The 19,942-nt window shown below is 35.9% G+C and overlaps 1 protein-coding gene across 1 annotated transcript in view; it reads right to left on the bottom strand.

Moving 5' to 3' along the window:
- Nucleotides 1-19,942, bottom strand: part of ds (dachsous cadherin-related 1) — a 410,449-nt gene that overhangs the window by 386,155 nt on the left and 4,352 nt on the right. Inside the window, exon 2 of the mRNA XM_074093746.1 lies at nucleotides 3,670-5,407. Coding sequence (XP_073949847.1) covers nucleotides 3,670-5,370 — 1,701 coding nt within the window. The 5' untranslated portion in view covers nucleotides 5,371-5,407. The remainder of the gene's footprint in view (nucleotides 1-3,669; nucleotides 5,408-19,942) is intronic.

The raw sequence follows: 19,942 nt of genomic DNA, 5'->3' as shown, positions 1-19,942 counted from the left end.
CGTAGCAACGCGCAGACCGCGGGCACTCCTGGGCAATGTTTAATTTTCAATTTAGATCGCAATTTGCGATGCGGCTCGCACGCCCAAACTGGCATCACCCCTTATTTATGGTTATTTATAACTGCTTCAGTATCGGAATATATTAAAAGGAATTAACTGGTAAGTTATGAGGGAGATAGGTTAATGAAACTGATTGTGGTATCGCGGGGGTAATTGTGGGGGTTCGGTTTTGGGATGTTTTATGGTTGTTAACTTACGGGTAGTTCGTATTTGTTAAATATAAAAAGGCGAAATTAGTTTTTTAACCGCCTTCAAAATAAATTAATGTAAAATTATTAATGAACTACACCGATTTGCACTAGCTGCTTCTGCACATAAAAAATAATCTGTTAACTGCAGTTTTCTATTTGTCGTTTTTTTAACCCAGAATTTACGCAAAATAACGCTGGCTTACTATGTAAAGTAGGTACCTACGGTTGGTTCTGTAAGGCTTGTCTTGTCTGCTACATGATATATAGTCATACTATTTTGATGTTCGAATTATTCAAGATTCACACATATGACACAAAATAGAATATAGGCAGTCGATAGGCAAATGTTCAAATCGATGTATTCGTTGAAGTTATAAATAAAAGAAACTGCAAGTGAAAGTATTTTCCTTTAAATAGACATACAGGGTTTTTTTAGATAATGAGGACCTTCAGTGAGACTTACAGTTCCCTAACATAAGAATTTATTTTATGCAGTTACCTATTATGGAAAAGTGGATTATACTTAAATTTAAGGAACGAACTGTACGTCACCTTAAGAGCGTTTATACCTACTGAGCAGGAACGTTGCATGTTTGTTAGTTTTTAATTTTCATTCAATTTTTATGGAGTAATCGAGAAAAACTAACAAAAATGCAACGTTGCCAGCTCAGCAGGTATAAGCTTTTAATATCTGCCGAAGCGCAGCGGGCAAAAATATCTGACACTTCCCACCAGCCCTAGAAATACAGTCTTGTCAGTTGTCGGGTCCATATCGGCTCACATACTTGTTGAAAGTCCGAATGTAATGTTTGCCAGAATGATCGTTTGTCATAACTCTTTTTTCTCTGAATCCAATAATTGTTCCGAATTGCTCTAAAACAAACCTAACCTAACCTATAGTTTTTTACAGAATGTTAATTTAAAAAAATCAGATTTTTTTAAGGTTTCAGTGGGAAAAAAATTATGACAAACGATGCCTCGGACAAATATTACGGTATGTCTAGCGAAAAGTATGCGAACTTTGGCGCTCCCTTCAGAACATCGGAAACTGGGCACTAATTTATTGCCAGACCATTGTGTCTTTACATAAAACGAAATCATTTATGTTGAATGAGGATATAGCTGCGGTTCTGGCGTCTAATCTTACTACCTTTAGCTTGTTCGACCACCCTGTCAGAGGCTTCTTTTCGAATGTCATACCTATTTAGTTGATGTTCTAAAATGAAAATCTGCTCAAGAGCAGGAGACGAACTTACTTTTCCTATCAAAAGTTCCAAAGGAGAATGACCAGTTACTTTAGATTGAGTTGTATTGATACATAGTTGCAGTTCACCAAGTTTAGAGATCCAAACTTTGCTATACCTTACGCCGCCTAACTTTGCCTAAAAGTTCATTGCCCCGACTAGTACCACAAAAACTATAAAGGTATAATTCCAATAATTGAATAGGCACTATACCGTTAAGCGATTCGAACACAATCCGGGAGTAACGTAAATACGTCGCATAAAAAATATATCTCAAAAATGCGTCAAAACTGAGTATTAAGTAATGAACTTTTAGGCAGATTTATATGGCGCGTGGTATATGTTTTAACGCTATGATACCTAAATGGTCCCTAAGCGTTCTCATAAGTCTTTCTATTTGACCGTTACTTTATATATTTATACACGCTTCGTTGTGTTACATATTGGTGCTGGTGACTGTACTCTGGAACTCGTCCTCATAACCGTCATATAAAACGCACTTCGCCAATATAAACTAACGGAAAAATCTACTAATAAAACTGCTACCGCCCAATGCCGCCCATCAATCAATATCAACCGTTTTTAATGAATCAACTTTTATATCGACTAATTAGTATCGATAAAACTTAACAGATATCAATTTGGAATCGATTTCCTTTAGACCATCATTGAAGTGAAAGTTGCATTTGCGATTTTAAATCTTCTCTGATTAGCGAGTAACGATTTCGCTTTATTATTGCAGGTAATATTTTAAATTACAAGTCAAAAATGTATGATTTACAAAATTACAGCGATTGATATATTTTTAATATCAATGAGTCTTAATTGAACACTACATAATTTATAACAGTAATAAAGGATTCCGTACACATTTGATGTACTTGTAGGCATCTTTAAATATTCAGTGTTACCAGTCCCTCTTACTGTTACTGACGTAAGGAAACATACAAACTCAATAAATAAGGATTTTCAGACTTTTCTCATACTTACTTGTTCTATAAAAGATAGTCTCATATTTAAAAATTAAGTAATTTTAAGTTTCTTGGACAACTGGAAGTACCCTATATGATTTGGGTTGCAAAAATTTATAAAAAAACACAGTGACTAAAACTAATTTCGGTCGTTCGGTTCGTACAAACAACAACGTCAACATAGCAAAAATTAGTCAAAATCTGTTAACATAGGGGTTGGGGAAAATTAGTTTTCGTTTTACTTCACAATCCTCTTAACATGGTAAAATGGTAGTAAGGTGGTCGACTATGAGGGTGGCAGAAGCTTGTGCAAAGTCCATTTAGCTCTAAATACCATATTATTCTTTAATCCTTAGTAGGATTTTATAAGTCCCATTACAGCACTTGCATAATAAAAGCAGCAGTACTTACACTGCTTTGTTCTGGAACTAGCTGTTGCCCGCGACTCCGTCCGCGTAGTATTCGTTTATCGCTATCCCGCGGGAACTATGCATTTCCCGGGATAAAAACTATCCTATGTCCTTCCCCTGGACTGTTACACTCTGTATACCGAATTTCATTTAAATCAGTTAGACGTGATGAGGTAACAAACAAATAGACAGACTTACAAGCTTAATATTACTAGCCTGTTGCCCGCGACTCCGTCCGCGTAGCATTCGTTTATCCCGCGGGAGCTATGAAATTTTACGAGATAAAAGCTATCCTATATCTTTCCCTGGGACTCAAACTTTATTAAATCTGAAAGTCTTACCTTACCTACCAGTTCTTAGCAAAGAAAATCCGCATTTTACTGCTTTTATTTTATGGTATTTCTAATAAACGCGACTTTTATAGCGTCTTAAGCCAAATCAAGGCAGCTGGTCATACCTATGGAAACTGAGAATTGACTTATTTACTTACAATTTCTGACAATAAAACGTATTATTGATTTATTGATTTTGCGTTTCTAATGTTTTGTTTTGTCACCTACTTTAACCTCTGTAGGTAGATAAATGGAAGAGACAGATTTTAAGCAAAGTACTTATTTAAACCTTAAGACACATTTATTATTAATTTGTGTTCCATGTCGATTTATGTGAAGCATGTAACGTAATAGGCGTTTTGGTTTTTTATACTGTAAGCCTATTATTGTATTGTTTTGAATAAATAAATAAATAATTAAGCCAAAGTAGTAGTAAAAAAAGAGCTAGTGATAAGACTTACCTTTAAAATACAGCTGCCGACAGCTTCACTCTCCGGAACCGTCACGTTGTAGAAGGACTGGTCGAAAATCGGCTCATTGTCGTTCACATCTAACACTGTCACTATGAGCGTGGCTGTAGAAGACAGCGGTGGGTTACCACGGTCACTCGCCACGACCGTCAGACGAGGCATTGGATTCGTCTCACAATCGACCCTAGAACGCGTAGTAACTAACCCAGACCTCTCGTCAATTGCAAACCAATCAGACTGAGGCGTCGGCATCAGCGAATAACGAATCTCAGAATTCTCCGCCTCATCTACATCAGTAGCTGACACTTGCACCACTGGTGTACCAGGAGGTGCCGCTTCAAGAACGTTAGCTTTATATTCGCTTTCAGCAAACGTTGGTGCGTTGTCGTTCACGTCTGTTACCCTCAGGCTTATTATCCTGGATGCGTGCAGAGGCGGGGAGCCTTTGTCAGTCGCCACCACATTCAAAGTGTACAACGACTGCGACTCCCGATCCAACGGCAAAGCAACAACTACCAAGTAAATAATGTTATCGTGAGTCCGCAAATCAAAGTGACCGTCGCCCCCGCTCAGCGTAACATTAACATTCGCGTATTCTGTTTTGGAATCGGGATCGTGCACTGATATCCTAGCTACAAATTCGTCTAAACGCGCGGATTCCGAAATTTTCGGAGTCGCATCATCACTTAAGAAGATTACGTCTATCGTTGGTTGGTTGTCGTTCACATCTGTTACTCTTATGGAGACGAACGCGGTGGTTTCCAACGGCTGTGCTCCTTTATCCCTAGCAACTACTACCAATTCATGTAGCTCCTTAGTCTCAAAATCAAGAGCTTTGTTCACTGTTATCTCACCGGTCTGAGGGTCTATTTTGAACATGTTTTCTTTATCGCTTTGACGTCTATTTATAGTATATTCTATCTGGCCATTTTCACCTGAATCAGCGTCGGTTGCAGATACTTTAAGAATAGGCGTGCCAACTGTGGCGTTTTCTGGTACACTCGCAGAATACACGCTTTCGGTAAAAATTGGTGGGCTATCATTTACATCTAATATAGTTATATTTACAGACATAGTTCCTCTTAAAGGAGGAGTACCTCCATCTAACGCCTCTATGACCAACTCGTAATGGTCTGCCGTTTCTCTATCTAAGAAACCATTGATTTGTAAATCTAAATATAAAACACCATCTCTTTCCCTGTGAGAGGACAATCTAAACGCGTTATCCGTGTTCCCAGATACAATGTTATATCTCTGCGTATTAAATATACCAAGATCCTGATCTTTAGCAGGATTCAGTTTTCTTTTAACATCTCTTGGAGTGTTTTCTGAGAATTCCACGTTCATGACTGGCGTAGGGAAAGTCGGAGCATTGTCGTTTTCATCTGAAACTCTAACTACGACTCTGACATTATCACCACTAGCCGGTATAGCTACAAGCGCGTAATGATCTCTTGTTTCCCTGTCCAGTGGAACTCTTGTCCGGATTTCTCCAGTGTGGGGATCTATTCTTAAGTCATCGTTGACGGCGGAGCCTGGGACAGGGACGATGGTGTAAGGGGGTGCGGCGTCGGGCAGTTCGTCTCCAAGATGGCCGACCAAGGTGCCAGCGCGCGCGTTCTCGCGCACGACAAACTCGCGCACGTGCTCGCCGCCCGCGCAAGCGACGAGCAGCAGGATCGCGCCCCACATCACGCTGTTGTATCACCGTGTGCACATTGTCACGCACCTGAAACACAAAAAGAGGTTAAGTTAGGGGTGGTAATTAGAATAAGTGTAGTCTGAAGTAAAGTGGATATCGGAAATGTTCAAATGATCATTTTTCCTTTATTACAAAATTAATATATGTAAGTTGGGGCTGAAAACTTCTCGAATAGAGACCGCGGATTGACAAGCGCAGTGTAGGACGTCCACCAATAAGTTAGAAAAGTAACCTGGTTAAACCACCTGCGGTTGTACCTGCGGGTACACGGATGATGCAAGCTGCTTCCAACCGAAGCATCTGGAGGTCTATGAAGGAGGACTATGTCCGACAGTGGACGTCCTACAGCTGATATGATGATGATGATTTTATCGGTGTAGCCAGCGTTATAATTACAAATCGCAACTATAATATTCCTTGATTATTGCGCCACTAGATAACGCCCGAGGAGCTATTCAAATTAGATGTATAAAAAACCTGCTACTTTCGTCGGTTCAACGAGTTCTAAAGTTAATTGCTCTGATCTTTATCTGTAGAGTGGCGATTCCATTTAGAAGAAGTTTTGCTAACTTTGATTTGCAGTGGAGCAATACTAGCAGTCACGTCAAGTGGCATTGATTATATTATAAAACTGAATAGACAAAACAATCCGTATAATTATCTGACCTAAGAACATTTTCACGAGAATCAGTTGGGAAATAATAATACTTATTAAGTTCTTCTATTATATACGTTTTTATTTTATTTGATGCGACCTGAAGAGAGTGCCAAGTACCATTCATCGTACAATTGTTCTAATCAATGTACCACTTTTCTAATAATCAACCCACCACAAGATTCTGCCAAAAGCAATCGTCGCTATTTTGCAACGCTTTAAACCTTTAAATTAAAATTTTATCAGTGTTTTTTTTTGGCTTCTTAAATTAAGACTTGAATTAGTGCTTTAAAAAGCGTGACTATGTTATAAATTACTGTATGAGTTGAGTAGTCGAGGATTACATTGCTAAAACTTTACATCTAGACACTAATAAACAGATAGCAATCTAATTAACTATTTATAAAACCAAACCTACAATTTTACGAATGCGTCTAATTTAAGCTGTTAATTGATAGATTTTAGCGAGTTTTATAGTAATGGTGCTAAATTCTGTGCACTTTATTTTAATTGGAGCTTATTGATTATAAACACAAACCCAATCAATTAGACTTCTAATGTAATAATGTGAGGTACCATTCCTTGACAAGCTTTTACAATCAACTTCGCTCACGTAAAGCATTAATGAGAAATTTATGTTGCGGAAAACTAGGTACAACGGTGAGCGAAGCGAGGAGTGTTAGGTATAATATAATTGCAACCACAATACGCGAGCTGAGCGAGCGAAGCGAACGCACCGTGACAGCGACCAGCGAAACGCCAGAACCTAATTAAGTTACAAAATAATCTGTCCCCTACCAGTGCTGATTATGTAAGATGTTACGTTTGAAGATTATGTACGGGGACATGGAAAAACTTACATACATAACACAAACATGTTCTACTAAATAATTGATTGAAATCATCTATTTGTTTCAAGAAGTGTAAATACTATCATAAGAAGTAGGTACTATTATGGTTTGATATTACAACTCAACACTACAAAGTGAACAAGCTACAAAAACCAAGGATTGCACATCAATATTAAAATGGAAACTAGTATTGAAAGATGCCATTACGAGAATTCGTTTATACAATTTTGAAGAGTAAAAAACTTGTAAATCATTTAAGATTTATTACAATTGAAAGACTCTATGCAGAGCTCTTAACCATTGTGTTATGTAAATGCCAACTTTACTTAAATAAATAATAATAAATAAATAAATATCATGGAACAATTCACACCAATTGACCTAGTCCCAAAGTAACTTAACAATAACTTAACAATTGTAGTTCTTAAAAAGAAAATGTAACTTACAAAAACCTTTAAATATTTTCACTTTTTTTAAAGTATCTACTGTTCACGATTTAATTACTCTAAGGGCCTCTTTCGCTACTCATTAATAAATATTATGTGATATATAAAAGTGATACCATCTCGTTTCTTCGGATGAAACAAAAAATGTCAGTATCGCAAATATCTGTAAAAAAAATGGTTGAGTTATAAAATAGGCCCTAAGAGCGTTTTCACATTATCCGATCCGATATCGGACAATAGAAGACATCCGATAGCCGACACCATGCGCTGCTTTCACATATTTCCGATAAAATCGTTCCGATGCGGCCGGCTCAAAATGGCCGCCGCGCATCAGGCTCTGCGTAAACAGAGACAATTGAGACACACGCATAGCACACATACAAACTTTATCGCCCACGGGCGTCCGATGAACGTATCGGTGTCGGCTCTGATATCCGATATCGGGCCGGACAATGTGAAAGACATGTACATATTTCATACATTTTACTTGCCCCGATATCGTATCGTCATCCGATACTGATATCGGATCGGATAACGTGAAAACGCTCTAAGTATCACACTGTGTGTATGTATCTATTTTAATAATAAAGGGGCAAACTTTGCTCGATAATGCGTTTTATTATTATGTCAATTTTCCACGATGTTTCGGGAAACAAATTTTTGTTAAAACGTGATAATATAAAATCGAATTACAGAACCTCCTGCTTAAAAAGTCGGTGAAAATCGAAGCGTCATAAACAAAATGGCCGCCACATCTCTGATTGTAATGCGAAATGAAGTAATTAGTTTTTGTCGGTAATACCACGTTGATTTATTATAGATGTGGACGCGTGTTGCTTAAGTTTTACTTATTAAAGTTGAAGCTCAGGGTTGCACATTAAAGTACATTAACATACCTGTATCGAGCGACAGTGTGACAATAAGAAGTAGACAACAAGTCAAAAGGAAATACAATTTGTAATACAAAATTGTTGCTATTTCCAATCAAAAATCTGACTCATACAAAATTACGAAAACTGAAGCGCCCTAGTTTATTTTAAGAAGTATTAGGGTTGCGTGGAACAATTATCCAGATAATTATATTATAAGGAGATAATTACCTTGATAATTGTCCTTAAAATCAAAATCGTTTATTTGTTATTACTTATCTCTTTCATACCTGCGTATCATATTATCCGTAGCGTGTATTCTAACGCAGGTAATATTAGTGCTCCACTTTTGGCGCCACATCGATTGAGTGTATACGATCACGAAAAATTATGAAAATAAAAATATTTTTACTACAATTTCTAATAAAAAAAACATATGTCAACTTATTTCAAATGAAGACTCAGCGCAATGTAATTATCTATTCAGCGTTTATGCGGCGTTTTTTTTTCTTCATTACCTAGTGTTTCGGCAAGATAAAAGATCATGCTCATGATGGTGGTGATGACAATAGCGATGCCAAATGTAGCGTGACCTTCCGTTGTGCTATTAAACGTGGGACGTTAATGACGTTTAACCGACCGGTCAAAACGCTTGAATATTCACCCAAGCTTTAGTTTTAAGTTTACTTTTCACTACACTTGTTTTAAAGATGTCAATGTAGGCGGATATGTCTAAGAGAATCTTAACGGTTTTTAACACTAATCGCATTCCCCATTATCGGTTCGGTTGTCATCGAATAAAACCTGTTTTCATATACGGATTAACTTCTTGTCTTCATTAAATTTTTTCACGTATAAGTTATGTTTGTGCTTTTACGTTGTCTAATTACGTTTTTTTTTGTACATGAATAGAAGTCGAAATGATACCTATAACTCGGTATATAAAAAGAGTAACCACTGGATGATTTTCTGACATATTTTTTAAGGTCAAACAAGTGGTAAAAGAAAGGATTTTTCGAAAATTCCACGAGATATTAATCGAGAGAGCCAGCCTTATTTCTTAATTTTCCACGGAGACAAATCCTGAGGCCCTATACTACGAAGTGCAAAATTCAAACGTCATTATCTTGCTGTCCCGCTGACGCCAATATTATTTAATACGAGAGTGAGAGGGACGGTACGACGCGAACTTCGTTTTTCGAACTTCGTAGCCATAAACTAATTTACAATACTCGCCCGTTCTTTATTCGTAAAAAGAACGGAACTTTCGTAAGTGTTATGTTTATCTTTGTCTGTCAATGGTAACAAAACGGCAAAGAATGTTCAAGACTTCATCTAAAATGTATCATGATTTTAAAGGCACTACTAAATACGTATACGATGACATGCGGCACATATATTTTTTTGGAGAATAAAACTTAAAATTATACAAAAAAGATTAAAAACATTAAGTAGGTATACTCGAAAAGTTTAATATTGTATTTAATGTATATTTTAATAGGCAAATATTGTTTACTCGTGCAATTGAAGTTTGATAAAAAAAAACAAATAAATAAATAATAAATAGCGCATTCTCTTTCAATTTATACCAAAAAAAAACAATTAAACATTTTATGGGTGTATACCTACAGAGTATGAAATAAAAGGATTATTTCTAACCGTCAAAATAGTTTGAACTCAAAATTGAATATTGTATTATATGTATTACAAGACATTTACCTATTCTTTACTGAATACCTCATTAAATAACAGAAAAATTACGATGTAAGCAATAGGCAAAACGCAAAAAAGTTCAAAAAACAATTAGGTATCGTCAACCAAGAAATTTGGTTTTCCACCCTAAGGTTTAAGACATTTGTAGCGCTTAAAACGTCAAAGCCTATTTTCACTCAAGTCAATATGACAATCAACCTTATTGTTTTTAGTTCTGAAGTAGGAACTGTCATTAAAATTGGTAAAGCGCTTTCTTGGTCGACTATACCTACTCGTACCTACTATCCCATTTAAAATAGTGACCTTATATTTTAAATTTCTGCTATACTTAAATTTTAAAAACACTTAGCTACAGTTATAAAACGTCATCGAAAACTAAATTTAGTAGCTTTTAAAACATTGTGCCTCGCTCCACTGTATCCTTGTAATTTCTGATAACAGACTTGATTAGGTTCTTTAATATTGCAATTTGCAATCAGGTTCTTGTCGCTACCAATTTTAAAAACAATCAAGTTTTTTTAAGGTAGCGAACACGGCGTTACGTTATTTTGTTTCAATCTGTGATCGAAGGTATGTCTTCTTAAATAATATGTAAATCATTTGGTCCATAGTACACAAACACTAAAAGAATAATACTTAATTTATAATACTTATTTTCATGAACAAATTGAATCTTTATTTAGCTTTAATTACATATTTTACGTTCTTTGGCTGTTTGTTGCAGTAAATCTTTGTTTTTTTTTTTTTTTTTTCTAAAGTTGAAGCCCTTCCACACTTGCATTTTAAATTACTGTAGTTTATTCTAAAAATTCAATAAAATCGATATGCAAACAAACAATAAGTAATTTCTACCTGGGAGGTAACACAAATAAGGCAGGTATTAAACGGCATTTAGGTTAGACAAGTGTTGTCTTTGTTAAAGCTCTGCATTATCTATGGCAGGTAGGGATGGGATCAAAAAAATAAACATCCCGCCAATGAAAATAGCGTGACAGCTGAGATTTGCCCCGACACTTGAGTTTTTTTTTATATTACAGTCGGAATTTTGGGGTTTGGGTATTTTGACTATGATGCGAATCGAAATGAATATGGAATTGAGGTTTGAAGTAGATATTAAGTTTTTTACGTAGTTAAAAATAATGATTTCAAATTTTTTTCCTTTTTTATAACCCACAATATAATTAACTTAGTTAACTAACGTTTTGTAAGGCCGATTGTTGCTTACATTATTATGAATCTGAGATGTGATTTTTTTTTCATTTGTTATTATTATTAGACAGAGATGAACGTATGATAGAGTGTATAATAGTTTTTCCATCGGAAAAAGTCGTATCTAATCCATCCGAAGCGTCGATCAATTATTGTATTAAATGAGTGTAATTTTCGTAAACATTAATATGGAATTTTATTACTTAGTAGTTTCGACCCGGGTTCGGTCCCCGGTCGGGGCAGATATTTGTATAATTATTATACCAGTGTTTTTTCTCGAGTCTTGGGTATTTTATTTGTATTTAAGTACATTATATATTTATCTACCTGTATATAAGTGTGGTTATCCGTTGCCTTGTACAGTCAAGTGCAAAAATAAGTATCTATTCGAACCACTCAAAAATATGTTACTACGGCCTTATTGCGCCGGAATAAGAGTCTGTATAAACTTTGAATAAGTACATATTTTTACACTTGATTGTACCCATAGGTACAAGCTTTACTTTTGGGATTGGTGTAAATTGTCCCTTAACATAATAAAATAATAATAATAAATGTCACATAAATGTTACATTTGAAATTTACCACGAGCTTTACCGTGAAGGAAAACATCTTAAGGAAGCCTGCACAAGCCTGCGAAGCAATTCAATGGTGTGTGTGAAGTTCCCAAACCGCACTGGGCCCGCGTGGGAACTACTGCCCAAGCCCTTTCATTCTAAGAGGAGGCCTGTGCCCAGCAGTGGGACGTATATAAGGTGGGATGATGATGATGAATAAATGTCAAAATGAAAAATGTTCAGCGTACGATGGGTACTTAAGCTAGTAATGGGAGAGAGCACGATAAATACAAACTTTTCCCGTAAAATACGATGGAAACCATTATACATTACATCTGTAAATAACGATTTAATGAATACCACAACACTTTTTCGCTTAAATTAAAAGACGCGTCTCAAAAGCATTCAAAACGAGCAACAATTATGAAATTTTGATACCAGCAGTGTCGCCATTGTAAAAGTGGTTTCTAAGCAAATTATCAGCAAGAATTCCGCGCGCGCAAAGCCAGGGTGACAAAGCAGTCAAGTAAAGCGGGGATACAAAAAAGGATATCTTCTTTTACACAGATAACACCTTACTTGTTCACTTTTTTTTAATTTTTAACCCCATAGGTATGTACGCTAAATAGGGATGTATAATAATAAATAAATAAATATTTTGTAAAATTACACCAATTGACCTACCAAAATAAGCTTCCCAAATTTGTGTTATGGTACTAAAACGGATAAATTTTATTATATAATATAGAACATACTTAAATACATATTAAATGCCCAAGACCCTGAGATCAAAAATTTCGAAATTTTTCGTCAAAATCTGCCCGCACGGGCATCGAAAGGACTCAAGCTTCGAGTCAGGTTTCTAACCACTGCCATCTGGTCGTCTAAAAGGGATGTTATAAGTTTGACGCCAAAGTTTAAAATTTTGTATAATATAGATTGCTTAAACTGTAAAATACCACAAAAAATATTTTTTCTCCCAATATTCCAAGTCCCAGCCCAAAATATACCAAAATTTGCAGGGATGTTTTTTAAAATCCCAAAATTTTTATTAAACTGTTAAATGCTAGAAGTCGCCAGTAACTTTTAGTATCTAATGATTTCGCTAAATCTGCAACACTTGGCCACCCTACTGAGGATCAAAAATTTCGAAATTCGAACGTCAACGCGGCCTGCGCACGGGCATGAGTTACTGCGCCGTCTTCACAGAAGAAATTCCAATTTTAAAAGTCGTTTTTTTTTTCAGTTTGCGGTGGAAATTTGAAATTGCATAAATGCTTTCGACTGCTTTTTGTGAATGCGCGCGTGCACACGTGCCATACCCTGCTGCTAGGGGAGGGGCTGCCAAGAGGCATTAGACGCATTTTCTTGTAATTAATTTTTTTTTTTCATCAACTTGCTCGTACACAGTGATCGTAACATGCAGGCTACTTGGTTGCAACCCCCCAAATAAAACCGTCGACCTTAATGTGCTTGTCCTGAAACCCGTGTCGGTAAATGAGTCATTGCCCGTACTAATTTTCATGCCATGAAGCCCAAGGGCGTTAAATGAGTTTGTTACTGCATGGCGTGTCACCTTTAAACATGATTTTATTACAATTTATATTCTTTGAAACATAAATGTAAACAGATTAGTTGCAAATTCATTTAATTTAACATATATTTATTCCAACTCTAAGAGGTAGGCAGTATACGGAACGCTTTTATTAAAAAAACAAGAGCAGTGGCGTTCGTGAAACGAGGTTGCATACTTTATTAAAAAAGCGGGAAATTGTAACAAATATTTCGTTGTCATGTAATTTATTATAAATTTTAATTTCACTATTTTAGTTAGCTTATTCATTATCGACATTTTTTTTTAATAATATCAATTTAATTTAAGATTGCAATCAACACAGTACTTTTTTATTAGGTTGGTTTTATCATTGTTCTTGCGAATTAAAAAGTAAAAAAAATAACTTAGAAAAAAGTAAAATAAGCGGGAATTTCGTTCATTACGTTCGTTTTGTGTCATTTTGGAAATATTTCTTATTAAGTGAATTTCTTATTAAGTAAATACTTATTAGGTAAGTGAATTGCCCAAGTATGAGCTCTGAAGATTCTGATATTGATATGGGCAACAATCTGACATAAAAGCGGAGGCCGAATTAGCAAAAAACAACTTGCTGCCGCCTAAATCCAAGGAGAGGATAATTATATGAATTGTTATGAGAAATTTATCAAATGGAAATATTTTTTTTGTTTTATTTTTGAGAAAAGTACTATACAAGCTTCGAACCAGTAATCGCCTTCCTGGCCTCGTATCACTGATGGCGGTTCGGCCATCAAACTTCTACTCGTCCAGGATGGCTTACTCACTGGTCTCTGCAGTAATGTACAGTCACCAGCACCAATATCTGACACAACAAGCGTGCATAAATATCTGATACGACTCTATTTCTAGGGCCGGAAGGACGTGTCAGATATTTTTGCACGCTCCGCTGTGGCAGATATTAATGCTGGTGACTGTACTATACTCGTAAGTTCCACTTTTTAATAATAATATAATTACAATAAATACATCTATTACTAGATCTCTATCCCGAGGTGTGTATATGTACTTACCTGAACTAAAAGGAATATGTCTGCCAAAAGTCTTTAGACCCAGTAGTTCAGGCTGTACTTTTTCTATCAGTCAATATCAATAGCTACCATATTCATCATCATTAACAACAGGTGGCAGCAGGGTGCCATCTATTGGGCATTGGCATGTCAAGCATTGGGACATTTATCTTACATTATTTATTTACAAATCCAGCTTTACTTCAATAAATTCCATTTATACCACTCGTAATGTAATCCATATGTACAAATTTGTATAAATCCGTAATCTTTCTCCGACGGTAAATGGCACTTTTCTCGAAAACACCAATTTCATTAACATCCAAACTTTGCCCATTTCTTTTTTAAAATTGACATGCTTCTATATTCAGTTTTATTCGAAAGTACTAAATTTATTTATTATAGACTCAGGGTAAGTTGCTCAAGGTTGAAAATAGATTGAGACATGTTGGTAGTGCTACCCGATATTTAGATACCCGTTTATCGATATTTACCATTCTATCGATATAGTGATTATCAATAGTATCGATACTTTTGTAAACTCTTCAGTATCCTTTGACTATGCGTTAAAGATAAATCGCTGGTTGGATGGATGGCATTTCTTAAGCACTTTCTTAAGCACATTTGCCGCGTAGGAAAGAGATAGAGTCCCGCTAATATCTTGCAGTAATTTCACTTGTTACACATGATAAGTACGGTGGAACTCCAATAATTTTGATGTGTGAATTCTAGTACAGTTGCCATCAGATATTTCGGAGCGACCAAAGTGGTCAAAAATATCTGAACATGCACTCTATTATTGAGGTTTTAGAATTCATGTATCGATACTTTTGATGACCTTGGCCCCTAAGAAAATTTGATGGCGACTGTACGTCTTGTATCACTACACATTCTTTACAATGAGGGTTTCGTGAAAAGCGAAATATCACTAGGATCTCAGAAATCTCAGGAATCTCACACTGCTAAATATCTTTGCTACTAAACTTGCTATAAGTATAGGACTTTTCGGGGCAAACAATCGATCCAGCTTGGACTTAGCTGTGGGAAAACCCGTGTTTTTGAGTTTGAGTCGCTCAGGTACTTATTAATTTACATTAAGTCTGAGATCCAATGCAAGTTTAATCCTCAGCTATCGACTTGATAATTCACTTCCACCACAGCCAATTTCCTTTTTTTTAACCCTTTTACAGGCATAGCGCATAAAGCGACCACAAAAATGTACAGAAATATTTGAGCTTGCTAAATTTCCAATATGGTACAAAATCAATTGAAGTCGTTAAAAATATTATTCGTTTTTAAAGTAATCCCTCATAGGTGAAATAGTGGTCAATCACGGTCAGTTTCATGTAAAAAAAAAAAGTACAGAATATATAAAACGATTCATTTCGTAGTAGCATTTCTAAATTAGCGGGCCTGGAAAAGGGTTTAATGATAATTAATGTAGCAGCAAAAGTCGTGTTTTAGTATTGTGACAGCAAATTATGCGTAGAGTAGATTGTGTTTGTAAGGCACTAATTTTAACTCGTAAGAAAAGGCTTTTTCACGTTAAAATTAATTTAATTGTGGAAAGACGTTATTACAGAGAGTCGAAGCTGAAGCAAGAGAGCGGCAGTGTTGCCACTCATAATTAAAAAATATTTATTCGTTGGTGTTGCCAACATTATGTTTTATCTTTACCGTATCAAAATTATCGATACTCAAGCGTCACTATTCGTTTAGTTTTTGAAAGGCGTCCGAGCCAAACAGTTTTGATGATACAATGGCCACTTTGGTAAATCCGTTACGGATGCATTTGGGCCATTTGCATTCAATCACCATCTTATCGATCGGGCCTTGTAACATTCATATCGGTCAGTATGGTAAAGTCTGAAACTATAAGACGTCGATCGAAGATCTGTTCTTAGGAACCATGTCTTCGATTTTAATAAGAAGAAGAACTGCATTCATACATTTACAAAAAAAAACTTAGTCAATTCGGGAATCGAACCCGGTCATTTTGAAAAATAAAACACATTATTTCTATTTCGATATCGGTAGTGCAGGACATAAGAAATAAATGTTACTATGAAGTACGATATCTAGAATGAATAAAATGCATTGTATTTCATATTCTTTAATAATGAAAAATGAAAATGAAAATAATTTATTGCATAAAAAACTTATAAACGAGAGTCTACGGCCCTGGATCCTGAGCTAGGAGTCCCTGTGTTACAGGATCCAGGTAGGAAATAAGACCGGTTAATACATGTGTTACATAACTACTACGAATTACTTCCTGGTACTGCTTATGTACTATAACCTAACTAAGATTATTATAATGTAAGTTTTATTTTTCAAAACATCCGGGTTCGATTCCCGAGCTGAGTACAAGTTTTTGAAAATGTATGAATGCAGTTTTTCTTGTTATTAAAATCGATGACATGGTTCCTAAGAACAGATCTTCGTATGTCTTATAGTTTCAGACTTTCCCATACTGACCGATGTGAATGTTACACCCTGTTACAAATGGTGTAAATAATCATACATTATTTTCAATATGATAGTTTTAAAAAATATATATATTTTTATTCTGTCAGTTAAATTATCAAAAAATATTGAACACATAATTTTTCTTTTATCAATTAAAAAACCAGCCAAGTGCGAGTCGGATTCGCGCACGAAGGGTTCCGTACCATTATCTATACATCATTAGACATTAGCAAAAAAAACACGTTTGTTGTATGAGAGCCCTTAAATATTAATTTTATTTTAATGTAATAATTTATTTTTAAAGTGAATATACGACTTAATATTGTATGAATATTTCAAGCGTCTACCTGTTGCCGTTATTCATATCGAGCAAAAAACGGCAAAAAAAATCACGTTTGATGTATGGGAGCTCCCCTTAAATATATATTATATTCTGTTTTTTAGTATTTGTTGTTATAGCGGCAACAGAAATACATAATCTGTGAAAATTTCAACTGTCTAACTATCACGGTTCATGAGATACAGCCGGACGGACGGACAGCGGAGTCTTAGTAATAAGGGTCCCGTTTTTACCCTTTGGGTACGGAACCCTAAAAATTAAGATACAGCCAGTTAGAGTTCTGCTTGTAACGGCTACAATTATTTACCCTAAAAACGGCTACAAATTACAAAAAAAATAGACTGACACACACACACACACACACACACACACACACGACGCGTTTCGAACTCATCCAGAGCTCATCTTCAGAGCAACACAACCGTAAACCATGCTAACCAGATGTTAGATAACATAATTATGGTCTGGGTCTAATATCTGGTAGCATGGAGTACCTACGGTTGTGTTGCTCTGAAGATGAGCTCTAATTGAGTTAGAAACGCGTCAGTGTAGTGTGGTGGTGATAGATGGGTTTGTGTGGTTTGTGTGTGTTCTTACAGTGTGGAGGTGGAGAAACTGCATGAACACGCATATCTTGCATAAACTTGGCTATCATAAGGCCGCGGGGCGCGAGTGAGCAAACAAATTCTTTTAGTTCATTGAAATTAGAGTACACTGTGTGTTTGTGTGCTTGTATGTTTGTCCGTCTTTCACGTCAAAACGGAGCGACGGATCGCCGTGATTTTTGGCATGGAGATAGTTTATGGGCCAGAGAGTGACATAGGCTAGTTTTTATCCCGGAAAAATGCACAGTTCCCGAGAAAACAGCGCGCGATAACCGAATTCCACGCGGGCGAAGCCGCGGGCAAAAGCTAGTTGATAAATAAAGATTTACCAATTAACCACTTGTTTTATGGTTGTACTCAGAAGTAGAATTTAATTATGTTATGTGAGAGCGTTAAGAAGTATGCTAGGTGTCAAATTGAGTGACAGAATTAGAAATAGTGCGATAAGGGAACGCTGTGGTGTAAATGAAGGTATAGTCACACGGATTGAGAAAGGGATACTTGGATGGTTTGGGCATGTTGAGAGAATGAATGAAAACAGATTGACTAAGTAAGCAGATCTATAAGATGAGCGTGTATGGGAACGTTGGGAGAGGAAGGCTCCACGCTCAAAGGACCACGCTCAAATCGGGGACGTTCTGAAGAAAGGTCGGGTCAGGAGTACTCTAAACCGACGTGCATGCATGAAAAGATTGATGAATGTAGAGGAAGCGAGAGTTGTATGCCAGAATCGTAGCAAGTGGAGGGATGTAGTCTCTGCCTACCCCGTTGGAAAAGAGTTGTGTATGTAATAATGGTTTGTTTCAGGGTACGAAAGCAAAAAAAACTACTTTTTGCTTTTACTTCACAATCCTCATCCCCTCTTCTATACGTCTTGTATACACAGAAAACAATTCATTAAACATTTACCGACTTAGAAAAAGCTAGTTCTTATAGCCACATAGTAGCCTAGCCACATAATGGCTACAGCTAATGCAATATGCATTTGTCCGTGACAATCTCTGGTTCGCAAACAAGTTTCGCTGTCTCCAAAGGGATATATATTGTTAACAGCATTTTAAAACTAAAGCCATTTATTTATTTTTTCATATAGTAATTAGGCATAAAAAGTATTCGCCTGAAGTTTGATTTAAAAATATCGCTAACTACTACTTACGAATTTTACCCTGCTTGTCAAGATTTTCGCTTTCATATTCGCTTATGACAGAAAAAGAACATGACTTAGTTACAAAATTAAATGTTTTTTAACTATTCATGAGTGGAATTATTTAAATTATTTATTTTTTATTTAATTGATGGGTTGCAATTGTGGAATTTACGTGTAAATGTGTGATGGTTTATTTAATATGTAATACAAGATATATTAGGAAAATCAGAAAATTTCAATATGGTAATAAGTAATAACCTATATACTAGTCAAGATCGCGTTGATGTCTTTTCTACTGAAAGAGTACAAAGTCAAATTAAGGTCGTCAGTTGAACTTGGATACTGCCCTTACTACCCCTTGAAGAAGTAAAAACAAACGTCTAAGCTAAATCAATAAGAAAAGGTGTTTCCATACAAATTGCCGAAACCGAAAAATCTATAGGGAACTACCAATTATCCTAGAAACTTGAAATTTGGTATGATGATAGGACAATCAATAAGAAATGTCTGAAAATCTTTTTTTTTTAAGTCTATCAGTAACCATCTAAAATGACCCCACATTGCGTACATTTTTCTTAGGAGAGTGGCTATGCTAACACGACATCCACAGATACCTACAGATTTCTCCGGAACCCTCGGTGCCCGAGTGTAAGTCGCACTTGGTTCTATTTTTTTAATAAACGTCACCGCAAAGAAAGTATATATAATGTACTATTGGCCACGGTTGTGCTCAAATCGTGATGGGAGGAATGCTTGACGAATTGATATTTGCACGGCGATAACAAGTCATTTTTACTTATATCATCATATCATCCCAGCCTATATACGTCCCACTGCTGGGCACAGGCCTCTCAGAATGAGAGGGCTTGGGCCGTAGTTCCCACGCAGGCCCAGGATTGGCAACTTCACACACACCATTGAATTTCTTCGCAGGTTTTTACAGGTTTCCTCACGATGTTTTCCTTCTTTTACTTAACTCGATTTTTTTAAGTTTTTAATAATTTAACAAAAAAACATGTCACTAGCTAGCAAATGAAAGTAAATTAAAAATATATAAAAAATTATAAAAAACAAAAAATATTTTTTACACAGATGTTTAT

Source organism: Choristoneura fumiferana, chromosome 10 (assembly GCF_025370935.1).
Source record: "Choristoneura fumiferana chromosome 10, NRCan_CFum_1, whole genome shotgun sequence".
NCBI classification, from domain to species: domain Eukaryota; kingdom Metazoa; phylum Arthropoda; class Insecta; order Lepidoptera; family Tortricidae; genus Choristoneura; species Choristoneura fumiferana.
This window is presented reverse-complemented; position numbering and strand designations above follow the sequence as displayed.